The following is a 27281-nucleotide window of genomic DNA, read 5'->3' as shown; positions in this document are numbered from 1 at the left end:
GAATTCATTTTCCAATCTGATTTTATTCCAAAATTTCTGTTTTTTTGAAAAAATTCCTCTTTTCGAAAATTCATTAGTGTAGATAACTGTGTATACTCATAAAACTTCTCCTCCCTCTCTCTTTCAAATTTTCGACCTAAAATGCACGTAAAAAAGAGAAAGGTCACCCAACAAACCAATTATTGGTTTAAAAAACAAAACATGACGTGCCCAGAGAATAAAAAAAAAAACTTGAACAAATAACCATTAACACGCGTAAACGTATCTAGTACCTACCTACATTAATTTTAATGAGACACATCAAACAAAATAAAATAAAGAAATTAACATTGGAAAAATTTTACTGCGTTGGAAAACTATCCAAATTTTTTTCGTCCAATACCTATCATTTTAATTTCAAACTCGAGTGTGGTTACGAAATGATCATGGTTTCGAATAAAGTTATAGTTTCCGTATTCTTGTACATCGTGATATCGAAAGTAAGAATCATTTCTTTTTTTTTCATGATTTTGTATTTTACGAAGTTCTTCTACACAGTTATTCTATGTATTTATGTGAGTAATTGTTTGACAAAACACATTTCAAGAGCAATTGGTACTTTCCGCAATGTTGAGAATTATAATCAGAAATCATATTTTTTGCCCATCTCGTTCTTTGCACATGTCATTGAAAAAATTGAAAAACCAGCAGAAATCATAATTTTTTATTTTTTTCTCATATTTTCGTTGAATTTGAAAAATGACTGTTTCTCCTCACCACATGAACTTGAGCAGTTAAAATTTTTATATCTGGTGGGGAGAAACGGTCATTTTTCAAATTTACCAAAAATATGAGAAAACAAGTAAAAAATCCTGTTTTCTGACCAGAGAGCCGGATCCGGCTAATGGTGTATGGGTCAATTTGGTATCTATGTACCACAGACTGTCCAACCAAAATTTGAGCTCCTGAAGTTCATTAAAAAAGCTGATTTTACTGAATTTTCAAATTTTCAGATAGAATTTATAAACCACCGGATGTACAGAAAATTCGATTTCTGATGATAATTCCAGATCTCGCCGGTGGTATAGTATTACCTAATCGATTAGGTATCAAGCATAGATCCTTTGGCCAAAATTTCAGCAGCTGAAGTTCATGTGGTGGGGAGAAACAGTCATTTTTCCAAAAATTTTCCGGAAACTTTCAAATTTTTAAATTTCCATTTTCATTGAAATTTGTGAAATTTATATACGAGTATTTTCACCAAAACACTCACCTAAGTTCAGTATTTTCATTCATAATAAGGAAATGCTTGTAAACAGTAAACAAACACCACTAGATTATGACATTTAAAACAATAAAATATGTTTTTCTTGGTTTTTTAAAAAAAATTTTGAATGAAATTTTCAAAATACGCGTATATACACGACTTGGTATCATTTTCTCAACAGGTGTAACAATAACAAACCTGCGGATGAACCATTTTGAGACAATTTCTTGAAATTTAAAAAAAATACTGCACATTTTTCAAAAATAAATACCTATAATTAGTTGTCTTCTTCAAGAAGTTCAAGGACTCTTCAGATCCATTTCCATCCAGACGAAGTTCAGAATGTGAAAAATGAGAAATTCATTATAACTTTTTTTTTACGCATATGCATTGTCAATGATTCAAGAATCAATTTTTTAAAAAAATTATTCAATGACTAATGAGAGAAAATTGCAATATTTGTCTCAATTGTTGCAAATTTCATGGACCATATAATTAACCAAATTTATTCAAAGGTTACAAGTTTATGGTTAGAAAAATAAAAATTTCAAATTTGGGTTCCAATTCCAATTTTTGTTTTGATTTCAGTAAAGGCTAGGTACTTGGATAAAAAATTAAAAATCATTTCCCCAAAAATTTTCTGTTGATTTTGATTCCAGTTCCAGTTTACAGTTGAAACTTTTGGTTCACATCCCTGCATTTTTTTTCCTTCATTATTTAGAATTTTTCTGGTGCAGTTTTTTATTTTTTGTGAAGTAATTGTTGAATACTTGAACTTGGTCACATTTTTTAATTCATAAGACACCACACAAATGAAATTCTATTGCAGAAAATATGAGAATAAATGAAAAAACCAGAATTATTGGAAATTCATCAGTTTGTAGTTGACCAATAGCATTTTAAAACTGGCATTTGTTAAAAACAGATATGGGGTGCCTCATTCATTGAAGAAAAATATATTTCCAGAAAGTTTCCGGAAAGTTTCCGAAAGTTTCTGAAAGTTTCCAAAAAATAAATTTCCTGAAATTTATCATCTCTACCTCTAAATGACCAAATTTTGAATAATTTTTCAGAATTCTTATTGTCTTCAAATTACAAAATTTTAAATTCAATTTTCAAGTTCATATATTGTCCCTAATTTGCAAAACGTTTACTCAATTTTTGGAATTCACATTGGTTCCAATTGTTCAGAATTCTCATTATATCTTAATAAATATTACAATTTACATATAATAACGCATATAATTTTCAAGTTCACATTATCTACAAACTTACAAAACTTTTAAACTTTTAATCAATTTTTGGAATTCTCAGTGTCTCTAAATCTAAAATGACAAATTTTCATATAATTTTTTTAGAATTTCCACTGTCTTCAAATTTATAGTAGGTAATTTCAAACCAATTTTCAGAATTCGCCTTTGATTTTAAATGATTAAATCTTACGAAATATGTTCAGAATTCGCATTGCCTCTAAATTACATGAAAAAAACATGGATAATTTTTACAATAAATTTCAGCTACATACATAAGTATTTAGCACAATAACCGGATCCCATTCAAAACTACCTACATAATACCTATAAGTATGATAAAATTTGTTTTGAAACTAAATATTTCTAACTATTCAGTTACAATAATAATTTTTACTGTGATCTTATAGTAAAAATTACCATTTTAATAAATTTTGCTACACCAATAGTAAAAATCACTTTGTTTTAATAATTTTTAGGTAGTAAAGCATGATAATAAAAATTACATAAACCAATAGTGTAAAGATTTACTCATTTTAAAGTAATTTTTATATCATAAAAGTAAAAATTACTCATGTCGAGGTAATTTTTACTGGTAGTAAAAAGTACTTATTTGAATAAATGAAATGAAAATTCATTTAGCAAAATGATGATATTATCATATTTTCATAACTCAATTTTAAAAAGTTGAGGTAAGAAGGGATTCAATCTTCTTTTTTTTTTGCACCATCATGATGTACCCACTCTAAAGCATTTACCTAGCAAATATTTCCAACAAAAAATCCGTCACCTACCTACCTACCTACCTACCTACCTCATGGAGATTCGAACCTGGGTCCCTAAAATATCCTATTCCAACCTAAATGCCCTGACCACTCGGCTATGAGTTCATGCGGAGGGTTAGGGCATTAAGAGAATATATGTATTGTTTGGTAAACGCCCCATCAAACCACTCCCACTTGAAATACACAGCCGGCAGACTGGGAGTATAGCAGGGTACAATGAGCAGGTGTTCTGCAAGTCCCCTTTTCAATCTTTTAGGATTTAATGCATTAAAATAATGAACTCAAATTGCAATTACTCAGCAATTACCCATCCAAATTGAATGAAAAATAATCTATACCCTCCGCCTTAATGATTCTCATATTCTGTCCAAGTGTCCAATAGGTACAAAAAACGGTGGGATAGCTTAAGAGAACATTCATTTGAGGAGCGATATTCCAAAACGCCCTTAGTGCATTTTTTTCGAATTGCTTTTTTAAAAATAAAAAGTGTTCCAAAACGCACTTTGTCCATTTTTATTGATTTTTTTTTAGCTGTATTTGATGGATGAAGTGTATAGCTACACTCCTAACATCATAAATCCACCCAAATAAAGTTTTAAACCCACCTAAATCGCCAATTTTGTGGTGTAGGAATTAGGAATTAAGGAGATTTTAAGACTAGGAACAATATAATGAGAAAATAGGTATTAGGAAAATTCACGAAAAGGAATTAGTGGGATGGGTTTGGATTAGGATAAGACAAACCTACCTAACCACACAATATAAAAATGCTCTAAATTTATCCAAAACCACAAAGATTTGATTCAATCTATATTCTATCAAAAGAAAGGGGATTTATATACAAGGTAGGTAGAACCTACATTAAACACAATCATAGTTGGAACGTATCCCAGTATTAGATTAACTCGAAAAGTAATTTGAAATTACGTACATTTCTAGACATTGTAAAACAAGTCGAAATAGATGGAAAACTACTAAATCTATACCTAGATTATTTAAATAGAATCACTGTTACGAATCCACACCTAGATCATTATAAGAAATTCTAACTACATTACCATTAACCTAATCATTACCTTGACCATCTTAATTGTAGTTCGGACTGTCTTTTCATAGACTATATCTTAGCCCTATACTTTGGAAGAAAGAACCTAAATGCTGACCAACATATTGGCTAGAGGATTTACCTCAGCCTTGCCGGTAACTCGAAAAAGGAAACTTACTCCATTAGAATTACTGTCCAATTATCATTGAAATAAATTCATAATAACACAAATAACACTCGAGTTACCGGAGAAATTATATCATTTTAATTAGTTCAAAATATTATACAAAAAACTCAAATTCTGCCATGAAATGACAGGCAAATTTAAATAGAAAAATTACAATATAAATACGAACGCACGTTCATCAATCGAGAGGAAAAAACATACTGAAGAATAGGTAGGTGATACCTATCGTCGTAAACACTCGAGTTTCCCACCATAGATTTTAACCTTGAGATGGGCTCATTAAATTTATGTACCAAGTTTTGCCTAACTATTTCTATTTAGGCTCATCTATAGCACATAATTTACCAGACTAAAAACTAATTTTTTAAAATGGACATATTAGGGCGTTTTGGAATATCGCTCCTCATTTCCAATGAAATTTAATTTCTCATAGTGAAACCAATAGTGTGCTACACACACTAAAAACAGTAAAAAATCCTGTTTTCTGACTTGAATGCCGGTTCCGGCCAATGGTGGTTGAGTTGATCAGGTATCTAGAAAACTGCATTTGGCCAAAATTTGAGCTCTGAAAGTCAATACGCTGGAGAGATGGATATTTGTAATTTTTTTTTCGTTTTCTGAGTTAAACAGCTTCAGCTGTGTAAAAAAATCAAACGCTCGCCAAAAATTTAAAAATCAAGAGCTCTATTCCAAAGTGGGTTAAGTCATTTTTTAAAAAAGGCACGTTTTACGGAGATTTTTCCTTCAAAAGTGGGTTAAATCATCGATTTTGCAAAGTAAATTTTTCTACAAGTAATTGTTCTAGTCCAAAGAAAGGAAAGGTGCACCGACCTTTGGAAACAAAACAAATTTCAGCATCAAAAACTTTAAACGCATTTTTTGGAGGAAAAAATGACTTAACCCACTTTGGAATAGAGCTCTTCAATTAAAACCACAGAAAGTTCACAAAATAGTAAATTTTCAAAATCAAAACCATGATAGGTAAGTACCATTTCAAGTAGGAGTACTTCATTTTGAGATTTTAGTTTGTTCAAAATTCGTAAATTTACTCACTTTCTCTGAATAAATGAAAGTTGGTAACTAAGCACCCTGCATATGAACTTGAAAGAATAAAATGTAAGTAGGTACATAGTTTATTAGTTGTTGGAAGGGTACCTTATGAGATGTATTGTTACACATTGATGAGAATTATTAATTATATCGAGAACAAAAACAATTTTTTCCACTTCAAAATGATAATTGATAACTTTTTCAAAATTGTTTTTGTTTTTGAAGTTTTGAATGATTAATGAATGTGGCCAGAGGGGTTTATGATAAGAACGAATTTTCTCATTCTTAAGTATATGTGTGATGTATTCGTACACAAGTAAATAAGCACATGATCACATTGTCAGAGATTATTCATAACTGCCATGTTATGCAGTGCTACCAACCTAAATCTGCCACAATTCTCTATACGCTACATATCCTATAATATTAAAAAAACAATTTAAAAAAAATGCCAAATCTGGTGGTTTGACCGAATTTTACTCTCTCTGACAGATAGTTTGTCGTGGGGTGGTTGTATGTGTCCAGGAATTGCACAATTGATTCGTAAGTGAGCTGAGTTATTAGCTTTGGATCGAAGTGATCACTTACCATTCGGTAATGGTCTGGGCCAATGCATTTCAGCAGTAAGTTGCGCTTTGCTTCAATTTTGTCATCTAGTCCTTGTAGACTAATTTCTAGTTCGAATCGTTGTATGTAATAACGCCATTCTTTGGATTGCAGAGAGAATTCTGCAAATCGGAAGTTTGAAATGCGTTGTTGTATTCTATAGGTGTTTGTCTGAAAGTGTGGAATGAAGCCAGCAAAAGGTGTCTCTTTGTATGTTGGTGTCTTTGGCTGCTTATTTTTGCATCTAGGAGCCTTTCTCTGGTGTCTTGTTTGCAAACACAGTTTTTTTGTAAAAAAAATTATTAAAAAAACCATTTTCCTCGTCGCCAAATGTAATGTATTCGTACACAAGTAAATAAGCACATAATCACGTTGTCAGAGACCAGAGTTTATTCATAACTGCCATGTTATGCAGTGCTACCAACCTGAATCTACCACAATTCTCTATACGCTACAACATGAGTATCAATGAAAACTATTGATACGCACCCTACGTTTAAAATGCTTCAACTAAAATTTGTAAACAAAACAATTTTAAGGCCCGCCAAATTGTTAATATCAACTGAATCGGTGATTGTAAAAAGGTACTCGTTCCACTAAAAGTGGTTCCGAGATAATCGAAAAAAACTATCTCATATCTCACAGCATCATGGGATTGGGATGAAATTTCAACTGTAGATACCTTTCATCATCCTTCAACCACATGTGTAATCAAATTTCCCCTAAACCCACCCCCAAAAGCACACGACCCTCTCAAAAATCGGGAATGATGCCCTTTTTACACTCAACGGAAAAAATTGAATTTTTTTTTCATCAAAAATAGTGAAATAAAGGTCGAAGGGTTAATTTTTTTTCTCCAAAACAGGTTTATTAGTTAAAGCACATCACAAGCTTTAAATATCACTACTCATTTTCGCCAAATTTTGATTCTTACCATTAAAAAAACGTAAAATTCAAAAAAATGAAAAGTCAAATTTGTAAAATTATGAATCTTACGTTAAAACAAAAATCGTAATATTGTTAAAAAAACATTCATTTTCGAAAAACACGAGTCTTAATACTAAATTGAGGTATAAAAATTAAAATTAGAAACTAAATTCCAAAAAAAAAAGTCTCATTTGCAAAAAAACGTCAGAAAACTAAAATTTACACACTATTTTTCTAAAAATGACAGCTCTTATTACGAAGAACGTCAGAAAATGGAAATTACAAACCAATTTCGAAAAGTTACGAGTCTTTTTATTAAAAAGAAAATTAAAAATTAAACTTATGATCGATCTTCTGCAGTTTCGGTAGAATTTTCGGCTGTTCCGGCGGCGTTATCGGCAGATCCGGCGGCGCTTTTGTCATTTTCGGTACTCGGTGGCAATATTTCATGGTGGTAAAAAGACATGAAACTTCACGGGAATGTACGGCAATAGCTTTTCTATATCGCGACACTTTTCGACAGCCAGTGGAATCTCTGCATCATACGCCTTACGAGTCGGCAAAAAGACATACGATGAACTTGATCCATTCAGGAGGAGAAGGTTAAAAAATGGAGAAATCTTCACTGACTTGCGATACCATAAATTTGTCTCACCACATAACTACCTAATTATATCCAAAGGGTATTCCCAGGTCATGTGTTGGTCGTATGGCTACATAGTATGGGGCGAAAAAATCGCTACTGCTACTGCAAACTTGCCAAAAATTCCTGCTATCCTGCTTTTGCCAAAATTATCAAAAAAGTCATTTTTTTGGTCAAAATAAAAAAAAATCCCAACTTTTGTCAAATTGTCATAAAAGCACTGTTTTTGGTCAAATTCCCTAGTGACAAAATACGAGAGCGTTTCCGCTAGCGACTTTTTAGGACCACTTCGCTATAGCGTTTCCGCTAGCGGATAGCGAAAACGCTCTACAAGGTATTCTATTCACTGTAGGGGGTAATGTGTAGCTGGAACATGTAACCAAACAAAAAAAAAAGATTCCTTTTGTGACAAAACTACAACCACAATTAACAGAAATATGAATGTGTAGGCTAGGTGCCTAGGTAGTATGTTGTAGTTGCACAGAAAAGTCATCATCACCCCCTTACACTCCAACTGACGAGTGATGGAACCTGTTTTCTTCTCTACTTTCTCTGGGATGTTTAGTTTGGTTCTTGATGATCTCCTCCTACCCCGCATATCTGGCACTGATGTAGGGATGTTTGTCAACTTCATTTACAGGAGTATGCCACTGGTGCAGGTTTAGAAATTGGTATTAGATTAAGCATAATATGGCAATCAATCCTTGTTCAGGGAGGTAATTTTTTTTGATCAATTTCGAGAAATTTATCCACCCAAACATATGTATGTGTAGCCAAAAATTTTTCAAATTTTTTGAGATGTGTTTGAACAGTATGTGATATGTTTATGATGGTGAAATATTTTTTTAAAAAAGAAATTGATCATTTGTGAAACATTTCCAGCAAAAAGAAAAACATGCTTCTTTTCATGGGTTTCTGAAACTGAAAGTGCTTCACACTAAAAAAAATATATGTACTTACTTAATCGCATACCTAAGCACACATATCCACACAATCATTAAGAGGAAAAGACAAGTGATTTGGGGTACATAGCAGTCAAAATTTTCAGGGGTTTTTGAGTCAAAAACAATCTTCAAATTTTAGTCCCAAAAAATTGCAATAAATGGACAACAGTTTCACTTGAATTTAAAGGCACACAAAATCCTCACAAAAAAAGGATAGAGCTTTGAAATTCGCATTATCTGCTAATTCCTAATTCCTTGGATTTTTTAGTCAGAAAACTGTAATTTTATTTTTATCCAAAACTAAAGACTCAATAAATAAAATTTTTCAGGGAGGGAGATGGAAAAAAAATGAAATTTTTCAACTCTGTTGAATGAAGCATCAACCTTCTAAATTTAAATCCATTTTAGAATTAATTATTCAATTCAAGTTCCTTTTCGCGAAAAATTCAACAGCAAAATGTTAAAAGATGTTTTCGTAGCTAAACTATTCCAAATTCTAACATGCATCACAAAAACGCCAGCGAAAAAGCGAAATGCTGAAGTAAATTAATACCTGAAATAGCGTTTTCGCATTTTGCTCTCAAAAACGCCAGCGTTTTCGCATTTTGCTCTCAAAAACGCCAGCGTTTTCGCTTTTCGCCCACAAAAATGCTCTGTGATAAAAACTGGCAGTAGCGTTTTCGCTATCCGCTGTCATTTCCGCCATGTGAAAAGAACTCCAGATAGCGTTTTTAATGGCGAAAAGCGAAAACGCTAGCGACTTTTTAGGACAAACTAGCTATCCGCCAGCATTTTCACTAGCGGATCGCGTTTTTCGTTGTCAATTGGGTTGACGAAAAATAAATTTTCTTCTGACATTATCAAAAAAGTCCTAATATCTTTTGTAAAAATGATTAAAAAACCTTGTTATTGTTGGCCAAAATTTCAAAAATTCCTACTTTTGCAAAATCATCAAAAAATCTCAACTGTTGGTAAAAATTGCCAAAAAAAAAACACCCATTTTTGCCAAAATGTTCAAAAAATTGTATCGCCAGAATAATTTTTCAAAAAAGTCTCATTTTTACCAAAATTGTACAGAAGTTTATTTTTTAAAATAAAGTATAAAAAACACCAACTTTTGTCAAAATTGCCAAAAAAGGTGCTTTTTTTGACGTTATCAGAAAAGTTGAAAAATGTTTTTGCAGAAAAGACCAAAAAACTTGATAGCCAAAATTTCAATAAGAAAATATAATAAAAATTGCACGTGTGGATATAAACCGCTAAAAACGCACTGATAACGAATTCGTCTCGTTGCTAAATTCCACACAACATCGTTTCAGAACAGACAGCCAACCCTACTTTTACATCACAACACAGAGAAAAAAATCACGTGCTGTGGAATGAGTACCTTTTTACACTCAACGCAAAAATTTGATTCTTGACAAAAGGTATTCATTCCGGAATGAATACCTTTTTACACTCAACGCATATTTCGATGGCCGAAAAACAGGTTATAAAGTGTGGAATGAGTACTTCTGGGTATGTCACAAGATGCGTCTACCCTTCAAGAATACCATCCCATGTGTAACTCATATACCTCAAAAAAGTGGATTGAGTCCCTTTTTACAATCACCGATTCAACTAATAAAATTGAATATTTCCCCAGTAAGCATTGCCATGTCACTATGACATGTAATATCACTGAGGAGATATGTAATATTGCATTGTAATGTCTCTAAAATTGAAAAAAAAATAATATTTTTCAATTTTCTCATTTTTCCCCAGTTCTTGTTCTTGGGGAAAATAGTAATTTTTGCAATACAACTGCTGTATGAGTGTAAATTCATCTTCCAACAACCAACATACTGTGTTACGAGGTTTAAACGATTCACTCACGCATTAACATCATATCTGTTACTCGTATTTCTCTTATAGTTCGTGAACTTCCGAATGTATTTGGTTATGTTCGTTCCCTTAGTTTAGTTGAGTAGCTATGTTAGAGTTAGCGAAGTTAGTTTTTAGTACAGTCCATTTTGAAGTCGTTTAATAAAGTATGTTATTGTTGTGTTTGTATGCCTTTTATTGGTAACATTTTGGTCCTTCGGGCCGGATATCACGGTCCAGTGATGTTAATTAGTTCGTTTAATGTTTAATTAGTTCGTTAATTCGTTTTCGCAATAATTTTCGTTCGTTCGGATAGGAAAATATTGTCATCGGACAGTATTTCCCTTCGCCATATTGTTAATTTTGTTCGTTTTAATCGTTAATCGTTGTTTTCATTTTGGAAAATTGCTCATGAGCAATTGTTCTTGTAAGTAAAGTTCAAGTTATTTCTTTCTACGTGAAAATTCGGCGAAATCGCGAGTTTCCACGTGTGTGTGATCTTTCTTATTGTTGTATCGTGTATTTCGAGTCATGTGTAGTGGTAAGTGTCGTGTGTGGTGCGTCAAATCAACCAGCAACGTGTTGTTCCAGAAGGTTCTCGGAAACGCAATCGACGGCATTATTTCATCATCCTCGGCAAAACTTGCATCACCCTCTCCACCCTGATACTACGTAGCATCGACGGAGCAGCGGTTCCAGGGGTTCCAAGTCGAGTATTATCAGTTATCATCGTCGTATTATTGTTTTTCAATACCTACGTTCCATCTGAGGTATTTTTGTATCGTTTTTATTGATTTTCAAGCCATTTTCGATCATTATCGCCATTATATTCGATTTTTCGCCGATTTTCGTGCTGTTTTGTCAATTCATCAGTGAAAATGGCAGAAACGAAAGAACAGCGAGAATTACATGTGCATAAATTGCATTTAGTGTGCGTTAAAGACCAGATGTCAACTTAGGTTAAGTCTACGTTGACTATGGAAGGTCTTTCGAAGTTAGAAGCGTTATTAGCCGAATATAAGCTTCTCAAACGGAAATTCGACGAGTCAACTGATGTGATATTGATGAGTCTTGATGACAACGAGTCAAATAAAGTTATTCAAGACAACCTATTTCGAGATTCCTCAACAGTGTCCGATATTTTGGCCTCGTTTGAAGCTAGAGAGAAAACTGTTCGATCTACTTTAGAAGGAAATTCGAAATGTGACTCACTCACATCAGATCTCAACAATTCGTTTCGCGCATCTTCAATGCCAAAAGTTGAGAAGATCAAAGTTCCTAAATTCGATGGTAATATACTGGAGTTTCGTAATTTTAAAGGTCTTTATGAAAATCTCGTTCACAATAACGCTGATTTTTCAAATGTCCAGAAACTTTACTACTTGAAGCTAGCGATGATCGGTGAAGCTCATGCGTTAGTTCGTGATTTTGAATTAACAGAGGAAGATTATACTCAGGCATGGGCATTGGTAAAGTCTCGGTATGATAACAAATTATTAGTTATTGATACGTTATTCAGAAAGCTGACCGATCTTCAACCTATCAAGCATGAAAGTAAGATTCGTTCGTTGTTGGATGAAACTGATATTGTTGTTCGTGGTTTGATAGCGTCTGGTGAAACTATTGATGCAACATTTTCGAAATTTATAGCTTTTTTGGTATTGTCCAAATTGGATAATCGTACTGCCAAAGATTTTCGTAATTCGTTAGAGAGTAACGATTGTTATCCAACGTATGAACAATTGCAAAAGTTTCTCAATATGAGAGCATTTATTACGAAATTCGACTCGAACCCAACCATAACCACCAAACAGAACGATCCGCCTAGCAAGAGTGCCAAATCATCGTTCGTTTCGTCGAAAGAAGCTGTTTCGTGTGCGTTATGTGGTAATAGTCACAGTCTAGCTGATTGTAAAGTATTTATCGGATTGAATCAACAGAAGCGGTATGAACTGGTCAAATCAAAGCATCTTTGCATCAGGTGTTTGTATGCTGGGCATTCCGTTAGTGCTTGCAGAGCGAAGAAAGGTTGCGCATCTTGCTCTGGTAAACATCATTTGTTACTGCATCGAAATTCGTCGTTCTACGAGTCAACTTCAGGTAAAAATGGTGAATCATCGTCTAGTGGAGGTACACCTCAAACGCCACCTGAACCTGAGAAAGTCGTTTCGTCGAAGTCTGTCAATACAATAACTGACCAAACACTGCAATTGAAGTCCGTTGTGTTGGCTACTGCTGTTACCTGGCTTAAAGTAACAACGAAAAATGGTATGCAAGTGTTTAAAGCTCGTTTACTGCTCGATAATGGTTCTCAAGCAACTTTAATTTCGGAAGAATTTGTTCGTCATCATAATATCGTTACTCAACGATCTCAAGCTCCGATAATTCTTGGTGGTATTACCGGAAATTCAGTGTCGACAAATTCGATTGTGCAGTGCGTTATTTTATCGCGTTATAATGTGTTCGAAATCGATATTGAAGCTGATGTCGTTAGTAAGATTCCCTATTCGATCGATTCAGTGCCTATCGTTGACACAGTTCGTTGTAATCCGAAGTTAGATTTTGCGGAATGTAAATTACCTTATTCGAGTGTCGATATTGTTGTTGGTGCGGAGTATTACGAAGCGTGTATTCGAAATGTGAGTCGTAAGTGCGGTAATATATTCCTGCGCGATAGTGAGTTCGGTTGGTTAATTTCGGGTCCGTATTCATCTGAGAATTCCATTAATGATTCGTATTGTGGTCTAACGACACTAGATGTTCAACGTCAGTTAGCCAAGTTTTGGGAAATCGAAGAAATCCACGGTCATTCGATGAAGGTTGCTGATGCTTTGAAACTCGAACATCAACAATGTGAAGAGTTTATTGCAAAGAATCTCCAACGCAATGAAGAAGGTCGTTTTGTAACGAAGTTGCCCTTGAAAATCGAACGTGAGAGTCTTGGAGAATCGAAGCCCAAGGCCATTGGTGCATTAAAGCGAATTGAGCAGAAATATGATCCTGACTTATGCGAAAAATATGTCGAAGTGATGAACGAGTATTTGAAGTTGAGTCATATGGAAGAAGTTTCGCCAGAATGTGATGAACCTACGTATTATATTCCTCATCCAGCTGTGGTTAAGCCATCCAGTACTACAACAAAAGTTTGTGTTGTGTTTAACTCATCATGTCCGAGTAAGTCTGGTCTTTCGTTAAATGACATTATGATGTCAGGCCCTACGGTTCAACCTGAACAGTTCGACATTTTGATTCGTTTTCATACTCATGTGATAGCATTTACGTGTGATATAGCTATGATGTATCGCCAAATTCTTATCGCTTTGACTGATCGTAATTTGCAACGTATTGTTTGGTGTTTTGTTGTAAATGGCAAAATTATTGAGTTTGTTATGAATACGTTGACATTTGGAACTACTGCCGCTCCTTTTATAGCGACCTATTGTTTGAAACAACTCGGTATTTCGATTTCGTCAAAGCATCCTAAAGCGAGCTGAGCAATTCAAGAAGATTTTGTTATCGATAACTTGTTGACTGGTGCTCAAACTCTCGAAGAAGCTGTTGAATTAAAAAATGTGATTCATCAAACACTGAAAGATGCTCATTTCCCGTTGCGCAAGTATATGAGTAACGATCCTCAACTGCTTGCTGACCTAGATTCCTCGTTAATTGAAGAACCCAACTCGTTTTATTTTGGTCAAAAAGACGCTATTTCGTTATTAGGGTTATTTTGGCAACCTAGCGATGACAGTATGGCAGTCAAGTTGAATCTACGTGAAGATTTATCAGTATTTGATTTGTTGACTAAACGATTGTTGCTGTCAGAAATAGCTCGTGTCTATGATCCGATTGGTGTAATTGCTCCTGTAACGATTCGTGCCAAAATCATGTTGCAAGACGTTTGGAGTGAAAATCGAAGTTGGGACGATGTAGTTTCACCGAATCTCATTGCAACATTCAAGAATTACTATGCAGACTTGCCAATGCTCTCGGCATATTCGATTCGCCGTCGTTATTCATTGCTCAACAATGTAGTTGAAACCCAGCTCATTGGTTTTTGTGATGCGTCCGAAAGAGCTTATTCTGCGGTAGTGTATTTTTGTTCGGTGGATAAATTCGGTAATGTCGATTCGTATTTTATTGTGTCGAAAACGAAAGTGGCTCCTTGAAACGAGTTTAAATTAACTATTCCAAAACTCGAATTACAAGCTGCTGAGCTTTTGTCTCGTTTATTGCTTCGTTTGTCAAATGTGTTACAAGTGAAATCGTGTTTTGCCTTTTTGGATTCGACAACGGTATTAGCGTGGTTGAATGGTGATATCAATTGGTGGACGGTATTTGTTCAAAATCGTGTTAAGAAGATTGTCGCAATTATACCACCCTCAGTTTGGTATCATGTTCGATCTATAGAAAATCCCGCTGATTTGGCCACTCGCGGCCTTAGTGTCGATAAATTCATCAGTTGTGAAAATTGGTTAAAAGGTCCTAATTTTTTGTTAGAGAATTTTGATTTGTATCTCGCCAATTCGATTAGTACGGTTCCCGATTTGTTAGAAATACCAGAACAACGTACGATTAAGATTGTGAATTTTGTTAGTAATACTACATATTCGGTAGATAGTACTGAGGTTTTACCTAATTTGTGTATGGTTGTACGTATTTTTAACCCACATGTTGATTGGATTGATCACATGTATAGTTTTATTGAAAAATTTTCGAGTTTTGTTAAATTGGTTAACATCTTCTTTATGTAGCTAGATTTGTTAAGATGTCTAGTGATATGATCGATTTGACTAAAGAAGCTTGGTCTATGATTATTTGTATTGTTCAACGTCGGTTTTATGGAAAAGAGATTGCAATTGTTAGTGATCCTAAGAAAAGTATTCCGAAAACATCTCCTTTGTACGGTCTTGATTCATTTTTAGATGATCGTAATGTATTACGTTGTAAAAGTCGTTCGGAAAATTCGTTGTTATCTTATGAGTATCGTAATTTAATTGTACTTCCAGCGAAATGTCATTTTTTGAAGTTGTTAGTTATTCATACTCATGAATGATTTTTTCATGCTTCGTTATCTTTCGTTTTGAATTATATAAAGTCGATGTATTTAGTTCGCGGTGGCTTAGTCAACAATGTTAAGCATGTATTACGAGATTGTGTTAAATGTAAAAAGATGAAAGCCAAGACTATGTCCCAAAAGATGGGCCAGTTACCTTCCGTTCGTGTTGTTATTGATCGTCCTTTCAACAATGTTGGCGTCGATTTAGCCAGTCCATTCTCCGTCAAATGTGTTGGTCATCGAACAACGACGTTTGGGAAGCTATATGCCGCCATATTCGTCTGTATGTGTACGAAAGCAGTTCACATCGAAGTATTGTCTTCATTATCGACTGAAAGTTTTATCGCAACTCTCGATCATTTTATTGCTCGTCGTGGAGTTCCGTCCAATATATATTCCAACAATGCGACAAATTTTATCGGCTGTAATGGTTTGTTAAAATCGATCCATGCCAAGAATTTTCGATGGAACTTCATTCCGCCAAGAACTCCCCATCAAGGAGGACTTTGGGAAGCCTCGGTGAAGTCGGCCAAAAAGCATTTAGCTGCGGTTACAAATGGCCATACGTTAACGTTCTAAGAATATGCGACCGTGTTTGCATCCATTGAAGCGATATTGAATTCGCGTCCGTTATGTCATGATGCTGGTACTGTGCTTACGCCAGCACATTTTCTCGTTGGTTCGAATTTATTAATTCCTTCTGCGATTCCTGATGATTTGCAGCCAAAGTTACTTGGTCAACGTTTCAAATTGCAGCAGACGATTGTTAATTCTTTCTGGCGCATATGGTCAAAGGATTACTTGAATCAAATTCATAATGCGAATAAATGGCGCAAACCTGAGTATAATTTGAAACCAGGTGACATAGTTTTAGTGAAAGATGATCTTTTACATGTTTCGAAGTGGCCGATGGGAATCATCGAAAAAGTGTACCCTGATTCGGAAAATTTGATTCGTATTGTAGACGTTAAGTTTAACAATAGTATTAAACGCCGTAACGTTAGTTCTTTAGTTTTATTGCTTAGTGGTGATGACTCGCATCCCCACGGGGGGGGGGGGTGAGTAATGTTACTCGTATTTCTCGTATAGTTCGTGAACTTCCGAATGTATTCGGTTATGTTCGTTCCCTTAGTTTAGTTGAGTAGCTATGTTAGAGTTAGCAAAGTTAGTTTTTAGTACAGTCCATTTTGAAGTCGTTTAATAAAGTATGTTATTGTTGTGTTCGTATGCCTTTTATTGGTAACAATATCGATGGTAGATCATGGTAAAAAAAAATATATAAAATAGTAGGCACTGACCTGAACAGGGTGTCGTGTCATTTCGATTTCTGTACCTATTAAACAAGTAAAAATATCATCATTCGGGTGCCACAAGCGAATCCAGGCGACTTGTCCACCCTTGGACATCATATATCGACAATGGTTCCAGGTAAAAGAAAATTAGCTGCAAAGCAAATAAGGCAGCGAGTTATTTTGATTTTTTATTTTTTTATTCTTTTTAATAAGTTAAAAATTCATCCCCAAGGTGTTACATAAGGATTGCAGCGACTTGTCCAATCAAAAATCTGACATCATATTCGTGTTCAGCGTCACCAAAAACATGCAATTCGATGTGTCACATGCCGCAGATTTTCTTTCAAAAGTTTCGCCCAAAAATTAGGTGGTGGGGACAAATTCACCCCAAGGTCTTACACGCAGATCGCGGCGACTTGTCCACTATAAGGCGTCATAATAATTATATCGATGGTAGATCATCGCCAAGAAATTAGCTGCTGAAGCGAACATGGTGCCGAATGATTTCAATTTTTATACTTTTATTTTCAGTGTGTTTTTGTGTATTTTTGCGATTTTTCGGTATTCAAACCCCCGTAACTTTTCCCCTCATCAACTTCAGCAGCTAAAATTTTGGCTCATAACATATTTTTTGATGCTCTATCCGCCTGTGAAAAATGTTTTTCGATCGGCTTGTCAAACCTGGTAGCTCCCTTGTCAGAAAGATATAGCAAGTTGAACAAATATGTGATAATAATTTTCATTACTATAGTACGTAAATGTGAACTTTTGAATTTCATGAAATTGTAAAATAGCTACACAAGTAAGTAGCTGGAACGAGCAATATGATATTGCATCAATTTATGTTCATGTGTATCACAGTAACACAGCTAGGTTTGGCTGAAAAAAAATCACTTCACGAGTGTTTTATTAACTTACGAGTAATTGCAAAAATGCACATCAATGATCGAGTGAATCCTGATTTTTAATTTTACCAGGTACATACCATTACGGCTTCAAACCCATCAGAAGATTTAGCAGATGAATATTACACAACAACGCCAACAGTAACTGCAGATTTCATTCCTCAAGATGAAAAGGACGCTCAAACTATCGTAGACAGTAACAGAAACGAGCAAGTAATCGCTGCAATTTTATCAAACCCAGATAAAATTCGACGAAATGCCATACACCGAAAAATTTTAACCAAAATTACCGCAGTTGTTTCAATAGTAAGTACCTACGCATTGATATTCTTGCTAATTTGCATCTTTCACAACGAACATACGGGACTTACTTCTGAACTTTTCCCCCTAAACAGTCGTTCAAACATTCGAGGAGCACAACACGTTATTGGATTACTGAAACGTATCCTCCGCAAAGCAACACAAATTCGACGAGAACTTTCATGGATTTATGCTTCGGTTTAGTTGAAGATGAAAATGTCGTATTGGGAAAATATTTGGAGAATTTTTTCGATAGAAAAGACGAAACTTGGATAATTATTGGTATGGTGCTGACCAAGGATATGGGAACTATGATAAAAACATATAACGACAGTAAGTTGACCGCGAATTATTCTACAGGGTAAAAAAGTACCTGTAATAAAGGCCTACATAAAGTTACCCAAGTATTTCGAATATCGGCTGGAATGAAAAGAATGTGTCAAAACGAAGGAAGGAATGTAGAAATTTTTCAGATAACTTGTCCATATAATTATCAAAATTTCAAGAGAATACCTCGATGAAAACTCCAGATAACAGCATACCTAAATCACCAAACCTCATTGTGTATCTCAAAATTTTAGCGAAATTTTACCATTTTAAAAAATTGGAGTTGACTAAATAAATGATCAAAATTATTTCTCCGACGCCATTTTCAATTTTATTCAATACCTGCATCTCAACCATCCAACAAAACTTTTATTTCCAATAAATACTTACCTACTCGTATTTATGATATGCACCTCTACCTACCAACGTTTGCTAAACAAATACTGGTTTACAGCGTAAAATTAATTCAAACACATTTTCATTGTCATTTCCGCTGAATAGAGTGATAATAAATTGTTTTTATTACTCTGACTAACCATTTCGCCAACTGAAAAAATTACAAATTTCAGCCCTCTTTTATCTATATTTCAAATGAATGCATCCACTGAAACTACAAAACGAATAACACCAATATTCGTACCTAATAATTAATCAATTAATGACCTAACGACAAATACAATTGAATTTGATAGGGTTACTCGTACCTTGTACAGTTGTACTTCGTAAACTCATCATCACGCATTACAAATATACTTACAAGGGAAGCCCCCCACCCCCCACATGATATTCTCTGATTTGAATGAAACTTAGACTGTTGAAAAGAGGACCTCAAAAAATACCCATCCCCCAATTTTCAGCCGCTCAAGTTGATTTTTTGATTTTTGGCGAGCGTGCGCCCTTGCAGAAATTCCTTGTCAGTTATTGTTAGTAAAAAAACTGACTGTTTTTTCGTCACCTTCTACGGATGAAAGTAACTGTTAGTGAAATCACTAACAATAATTGTTAGTGATTTGACTAAAAATTAAGCGTACTTACATTGTGAATGAAGAAAATGGAAATTTATGTGGCTTGATTATTGAATTTAGTGCTTCCCTGTAAGCTGCAGTGCTAAAATTGAAGAATTCTTTCCAAAAAAATTTTGAAAAACCTAAAAAATTGTCCACCTGGGGTTGGGATCGAACCCGTGACCTCCTGCACACCACTGCATTATTCACCTGACTTACCTACTAGACCACTGGAGCTGACGGAAGGACTGGTGTTGAATGCTTTTATATGCACCTCTCAACACTCTGGACTTTGAAAATTTTCAAGTGATAATGATTTTTACCCTTTTTTTTTTTTCATTTACCAACATTGTACCGCAAGCTGAATTTTGGTAAACTGACTTATTTTTATACCCTGAACACGAATCCTTGGTCTACCTCACCTGTCCCTAGCTTTCTGCCCCCATTGTGGATTTTAACCCCAATTCAGGTTTTTCTACCGTATCTCCTCAAATTGCGGTCCGAGCCCAAAAATGGAGTCCATAAAAATTGTTCTACGTCAAATTTCCCATCAGATGGCCTATGAAACAACTTCGTCCCCCGAGGGGGGTGGGCCTGCAGTCAAATGAATATAGGGGTTTTTTTGAATATGAGCCACGATAGGTATGAAGGGTTGAAAGAGGTTCTCCCTACTGGAATAATTTGAGGTCATAATCCATTTGAGGTCAAAATTGTTGTAAAAAACACCGGTATTTCATACATATCAATTATCATGGACTCATATTCAAAAACCCCTTATATTAAATTGACTGCAGGTCCACCTCCCCCAGGGGGACAAAGTTGTTTTATAGATCATCGATAGGAAATTTGATGTACAACAACTTTCATAGACCCCATTTTTGGGGTAGGACTGCAATTTAAGGGGGTAGGGGGAATACCTCATTGGGGGCTGAAATCCACTATTGGGGGAAAGGTCACTAGGAACCGGTGGGACACTAAGGAATAAGGATTCGTGTTTTAAGGGTGTAAAAATGGACCAGTATACCAAAATTCAGCTTCTCCCTGAGCGTTTTATTATTCAATGCTGATTGACTCTAGGTCCACCTCCCTTTGGGGGGACGAAGTTGGTTCATAGGTCATCTGATGAGAAATTTGATGTAGAAAAACTTCTATGGACCACATTTTTGAGCTAGGACCGCTATTTGAGAAGATACGGGAGAAAAACCTCATTTGGGGGGGGCTAAAATCCACAATTGGTGGGAAAGCAAACTAGGGACAGACATCAGAGACACCAAGGATTCGTGTTCAGGTTATAAAAATAGGCCAGTATACCAAAATTCAGCCTGTATGCAAGCGTTTCCCAATCAATGCCAATTTTCTTATTAGTGGTGCGAAAAGTATCGATACTATCGATACCTTGGAAGTATCGAAAGTATCGATACATCACGGCGATACTCGATCATAGTATCGATACTCGTATACATCTCTGATTAATAGCCAAAAATTCTCCTTTCCTTCCAACAAAGCATGGCATTTTGGCAAAAAAAAAAAAAAAAATTGCTGAGTGAACTCGAAATTGTGATGTGATGCGGTTGTTTGCCTCTTTCTTAACATTTTAACAGAAAGAAAGAGAAACAGTTTCATTTTTTATCAATTTGCCGAATTTGCGTGCTGTTTTCAAGTGTTTTTAATTGAGTTCCTTATCCATTTTAATGGTATCGATACATATCGATACTATCGATACTTTCTGCAAAAATATTCGATACTATCGATACCAAATTTTGTCGATACTTCGCACCCCTATTTCCCTGTTGACAATTTTCCTAGCATTATGCTAGCAAAGCTGGCATATCATTAGCATCAGTCGCATCCCACTGGTGTTATGCTAGCATGAGGTAAGCTAGCACACATGAGCTAGCATGATGCTAGCATCTTGCTAGTACAATACCATTCTGGGATAGCATTTTACTTGCATTACATGCGGGCATCACACTAGCACACACATGCTAGCATTTTACTCACATTTTGCTAGCACTACTTCACTTTTAGATAGCATTTTACTCGCATCAGTATGCTAGGTTCATGCTAGCATACAAATGTTAGCATTTTTCTGGCATAACTATGCTAGGTTCATGCTAGCACACACACGCTAGCGTTTTACTCACATTCTGCTAGCACTACTTCACTTTTAGATAGCATTTTACTCGCATCAGTATGCTAGGTTCATGCTAGCGTACAAATGTTAGCATTTTTCTGGCATAAGTACGCTTGGTTCATGCTAGCACACATGCCCTAGCATTTTATTCGCATTTTCTTGACACTATTTCACCTTTTTCTGCAATTTTAAGTACATGCCACAATGAACAACGCGATTTTGCTGCCTTTTTCATAATTAAATTTTTAAGCGAGTCGTTTTTTATAAAGAAACAAAAGTATATTTTTGATGTTGAAATTTTCACATACTGGTAATATGGGAAACTTTGTTGTTGTTTTTTTATGTTGTAGATTTTTGATATTTTTCTAGACCAAAAAAGTCCAAATGACTGTAAAAATGGTGGATGAAAATTGTTTTTCTTGTTTGTCTTTTTCTTTAATTTCATTTCTACAAGTACTCCATATTACCTGCAACTTTTCAGTAAATTTTCAACAGAGTTAAAAAAAATATCAAAAAATCATTTTGAAAAAAAAAACTTGTTTGTTGTGTGTGACATGTGTAGGTAATTACTAAAAAAATACATTTTTCCTTTTTGAAATTCATTTTTTTGTAATTTTTACTAGTACCCCATATTACCTGCAACTTCTTGAAATCATCAATTTTTCAATTTTTTTTCAAAAAATCATTAAGAATAGTAAAAATAATTTTTTGCGGACACAATTTTTTCCATGGATACTTGAACGTTTGAACTTTTTATTGTCGCCAAAATTTCCATTTTTTGTAAATTCCTCTGTACATTTAAAATTGGTTTTATTTTATGCATCACACACTACCTGCACTTTCCACATCCCAACACTAGCGTGATGCTAGCACTTTGCTAGCATTGCCTGCTCTTGTGGTATACTTTACTTCTCTTAGATGAAGTATGTAGTCAACTTGCATATAAGCTAAAATGGTTTCTTATGTGATTAAGAGTAAGAAGTTCATTACTCAGTGCACTCAGCTGACTCTAACATCTCACGCTAGAGTGTTGCTAGCACCGTGCTAGCATAGAAGGTCTAAGACCAATTTTTGGTACTAATAAGTAGGGGGCACTTCTGGGACCTCCTTTTCCACTTTTGCTAGCACACTATGCTAACACAAAGGTGCCAGTATTTTGCTAGCATGTATTTCCTGGCACATTGCTAGGAAATATGCTAACGCAGTATGCTGGCGTGACTGGTACCCTTTTTTCCATCTTTGCTAGCACATTAAGCCAGCACAAGCATGCCAGTATTTTGCCAGCAGGTGAATGCTAGAGTAATGCCAGCAAGTATTCACTGGCACATTGCTAGCCAAAAGCTAGCACAACGTGCTAGCATGACTGGCACCCTTTTTTCCACGTTTGCTAGCACACTATGCTATCTCAATCATGCTAGTATTTTGCTAGCATGCAAGTGCTAGCATAGTGTGCTAGCAAACGTGGAAAAAAGGGTCCCAGTCATGCTGGCACGCTGTGCTAGCTTTTTTGCTAGCTTTTTTCCATGTTAAAATTGTCAATAGGGTTCTTATGCTAACATTTAGACACTGTCATGACACTAACGGTAACTGTAAGTAACTATCAAGTAGCCGCCACGTCTCTGGCAATAACTGTTGGTAACATTTGGAAATCATTAAGAAACTAACTGTTACTGAGTATAACTGTCAGCAATCGATGAAAATCTGTGAATTACTAACAGTTCTTAACAGTAACTGTTATAAAATTGTAAATTACTGTCGGTTATTGTATTGGTCGCATTATGCCTATTGCCTATTTAGGACTGAAAAACCATTTTCATTCGGGTTTTTTCACTTTATTTCACATTTTACCATGCTTTTAAAACATGCAAAAACAGCTATTTTTGAGATAATTTTGCGATTCATCTTGAATTTTACAAACTGTTATTCATTTGAAGTCTAGGATGCCTTTTAACACGATTTGACTTGAAATGACCCCCTCCCCCTCACCATCTCCAGAGAATCTCAATTAGCGCATAATTTCGGCATAAAATTAATATTGGCATTATTAGGTATAAAAATACATACCTACGATACTCTAACTCGATGTAAAATGTATTTTTTAAGCACAGCTCTCAGCTGTCACCCAGAACTCACCACGTGGGGTTGGTTGGCCGGATAACCGAACTCATTTGGTCAACTTTTTTTTTTTTTTTTTGTTAAATCGCCGTATTATTTGGATTCAGTGAATCAAATCACTCCCCTTTCAGTCTCTTTACGATAATTTATAGCTTAACTTTTTAACGTTTTTCTGCGTTTTAAAAGCAGCAATTTTTCAAAAAAAAAAAACTGGTAAACTAATTAAATTTTTAAAAAATATGCAAAATACTTGCAAAGAAGATTATTTTAGTAGAGTTTAGCTCATTGAATACGAATTCGAAATTTACAGGTCAACTTTTTGAGTGGAAAAGTAGATTTTTCAAAATTCGATTTCTTAAATTGGTTTTCCCTGAAAAATTGCGGATTCTAGTATGAAAAAAGAGAATTTTGTTTAAATTATTGAAAAAAGACTGAAAATCGGTGTAATCTGATTCCCTGAATTCAAATATGAAAATGGAAAAAACAATCCACAAAATGAAGCTGTCTTTAAGGCAGAAAATGCAACCGAAACATACTTTTTCAATCGTTCTTAACGTTTTGAAAGCTGAACTGAAGTAAAAGTGTGAGTGTGTGTAATGTATTTAGAGATTCTTGCAAAAAAAATTGAGTTCAAGTTTTGTGAATGTATAACAGGTGATGAGGAGTTAATTTTCAAAATTTCAAAAGGTTGCTAAAGTGAATGAAAAATGGGAAAATTCATACCATACTCAAAACCTTCACTTACATGCAAAATTTCATAGATTTCTTTTGATAAAAAAAAAAAAAATGCTCATATGGAGCTAAAAGTGTGGGAATTCGATTTTTGAAGTCACCACTCGCCTCCAGGGTTAAGAGATTGTGACGATGAACTCTAAGAGTATTTTTCTCCGCAAGAAAAACTCATCTAAGAGGTTGTAGAATAATTAGAAAAAATTGACTTTGACCGATTCAACCAAGCAGGCTACCACCTGAAATTGAATTTCTATCAAAAAATTATTTTGAAATTTTTGATACCTGCTGAGAACGTTCAACTCAAATTTGAGAAAATTTTTCTGAAAAAAATTCGATTCAACGTTGTCGAAGAATATTTTTCCAGCAGTGTCAGATCATCTGTTGATAATAAGGATGAGATAGATCGTATATTTTTTCAGATTACTAATGCCAATATTCATTTTCTACCGAAAGATTATCTGGAGATGGTGATAGGGGGAGAGGGAGGAGGTCAATGGGTCATTTCAAGTCAAATAGTGTTAAAAGGCATCCTATAGACTTCAAATAAATAACAATTTGTAAAATTTAAGATGAATCGCAAAATTATCTCAAAAATGGCTGTTTTTGCATATTTTAAAAGCATGGTCAAATATGAAATAAAGTGAGAAAACCGAATGAAAATGGGTTTTCAGTCCTAAATAGGCATAATGCGACCAATAACCATCGAAAAAATCAAAAAAGTTGAAACATTTTTTTTTTTTAATTTTTTTGAAAATTTCAAAACTTTGAACCCCGGTCGCAAAATGCTGGGTGAAGTCTGAGACCCCAAATTTTCCCCACAGTCTTTTGAGGTCCCCCCACAACTTTTTATCACTCCGCCCCTCCCAATTTCCAAATAAAGTCAAAGTCGGCCCACCCTAGACTGTGTACACAGGTAAGGCCGTTCACTCTCAGAAAACGGGAAAAAACTACAAATATCCATATCTCCCGCGTATCACCTTTCCGTAGCTCAAATTTGGGCTAAGGGTAGTCTTCTAGATACCTGATCGACTCATACCACCATTGGCCGGATCCGGCCTTCCGGTCAGAAAACAGGATTTTTTACTGTACCTAAGATGAATATTTTTGGTTTTAAAAAAACAGATAATGGACCCGATTCACTTAAAGACTTGCGGAAATATCAAAGACATCCCTTCGAAAACATGCTAAGAAGATGGGTCCGGGTAAGTAAACTGTCCACTTTCAACTTCAAAGATCGCGTCAGATTCTCATAAATCCAAGTTTTTTTTAGCAAAATCGCGACCCCATCGAAAACAACGATCTAAATCACGATTCTATTTCGGCAGATGCAAATGCTCTAAAAGCAGGTAAATACTTTCCCCTTCCCTTCCAAATAAACCTCCTTCGATCAATAATCAACTTCACATTTTGCTTTTTCGCCTTAGAACAAGACGACGGTGGCTGGCACGAAAAACGTACAGAAATAGAACGAATTCTGATGTGGAAATCAATCAAATACGTAAGAGCAGTGATCCAAGAATTTGAAAAGGCAAACGGAGGAAAAGCCATCGAAGATATTATTCAAGATAACGTTCAAACCAATAAGCTAAATCACGATCTCGCCGACGCTTACTCTTCAATTGGTATTTTATTCACAAATATTCCTCACAATGTGGATTAAATATGTGTACTGGTTATAACACACACGTCTTCATATTCTTTGCAGCTCGATACGTCAAAGATAAATATAAATATATCGCCGATACTCTGAGAAAATACAGCGATGGATCCGATAAATGGGCTGCATGGATCATGTGCATTGCAGTCGTTCATCCTCAAGAATGGTCAAAAGTTGACCAAGCTTTCAAGAAAGACAATAAAGACGATTCTCTGACCAAATTTATACTGGTGAATAGAACTTTCACGCTTTGCACTAATAATTTCACAGATTCGAGTATCCAAAAAAATGTTGCATACTCATCACGTTCCAAAACTCATCATTTTTCAGCAAAAACTCACCACTGATAAGACAATGGCGGAAATGATAGCGGTAGTAATTGATCCTGCATTCAAACCGACCACATTTACGGTGAATTCTATTCAAGGAAGCCCGGGAAAACCCCCCAGCACATTACCACCAGTACCACCAACTACTACAGCACCTTCGTAAAGCGACCACCCTCCTCTCTCTCCTTGAAATTATTCATTATTCACTCATAATTTTTTGTGTACTTACATCAAAATAAATGAAGTCGGTGTTGTTTATGAAAAAATAATAGGTAATAATAAAAATTTTAAAAATAGCCTATGAAAACGAAAGCTCTTTGAAGCATTTTTGGTTTGGTAATTGCACAAAAAAAATGAAACAAAACGTAAAAGAAATTGTACTTTTAATTCGTGAAGATAACAGAAAATTTGTTATCATTCATTCAAAACTACCTACAAATACCTAACTAATAAGAAAAATACCGCATCATATGTGAGGCAGGGGTTCTCAATCTGGGGGACCTACGAGGATAATTATCCAGTCTAATCCTTCTTGTACATATCTTTTTAGTGGTTTTCCCTCTTTTTGACAGTATCGTTTATGCACTGTTGTAGTACCTCAGTCAGCCTTTTCTCTCCGCCCAAAAAAATTGCGATTAAATTTTCTAAACCATCTTGAATCATTGACTTTGCCATTCGATGACATTTTCGGCCCTCTAACAACAATTTGAAGATAGGCAGATCGCAAAAATTACAATTTTTAATAAATTTTATGACCTTTTAAAGTTGTTAAAAATTCATGAAAAAAAATCACGATCAAATCGCCTTAATAAGAAGTAAAAAAAATTCAAATATTCAGGTCCATGCTCAAATCTCTCCAGCTGGAGCTCAAAGTTGAAAATATG

General features: G+C 34.9%; 2 protein-coding genes across 4 annotated transcripts in view; one reads left to right on the top strand and one right to left on the bottom strand.

The window, feature by feature from the left end:
* LOC135849338 (uncharacterized) overlaps positions 1-27281 on the bottom strand; it is a 181731-nt gene that overhangs the window by 140579 nt on the left and 13871 nt on the right. Inside the window, exon 2 of one of the 3 annotated variants that reach the window (XM_065369723.1) lies at positions 16901-17045. The exons of 1 other annotated variant lie outside the window; for it this stretch is intronic. In XM_065369723.1, the coding sequence (XP_065225795.1) occupies positions 16901-17011 (111 nt within the window). In that variant the 5' untranslated portion in view covers positions 17012-17045. Of the gene's footprint in view, positions 1-6151; positions 6434-16900; positions 17046-27281 lie in introns of those variants that run through there. One more of the 3 variants, XM_065369722.1, reaches the window with a different exon arrangement.
* Positions 346-26658, top strand: LOC135849336 (uncharacterized). Its single transcript, XM_065369715.1, has 8 exons — positions 346-479; positions 17872-18105; positions 18195-18432; positions 25534-25613; positions 25682-25757; positions 25836-26033; positions 26117-26298; positions 26399-26658. Exons 1-8 carry the CDS (start codon positions 420-422, stop codon positions 26558-26560), a joined length of 1230 nt encoding a protein of 409 aa, XP_065225787.1. The 5' UTR covers positions 346-419; the 3' UTR covers positions 26561-26658.

The sequence above is a fragment of the Planococcus citri genome, chromosome 5 (assembly GCF_950023065.1).
Source record: "Planococcus citri chromosome 5, ihPlaCitr1.1, whole genome shotgun sequence".
In the NCBI taxonomy this organism is placed as follows: domain Eukaryota; kingdom Metazoa; phylum Arthropoda; class Insecta; order Hemiptera; family Pseudococcidae; genus Planococcus; species Planococcus citri.
Note: the sequence above shows the minus strand (reverse complement) of the source record. Positions and strands in the feature narration are given on the sequence as shown.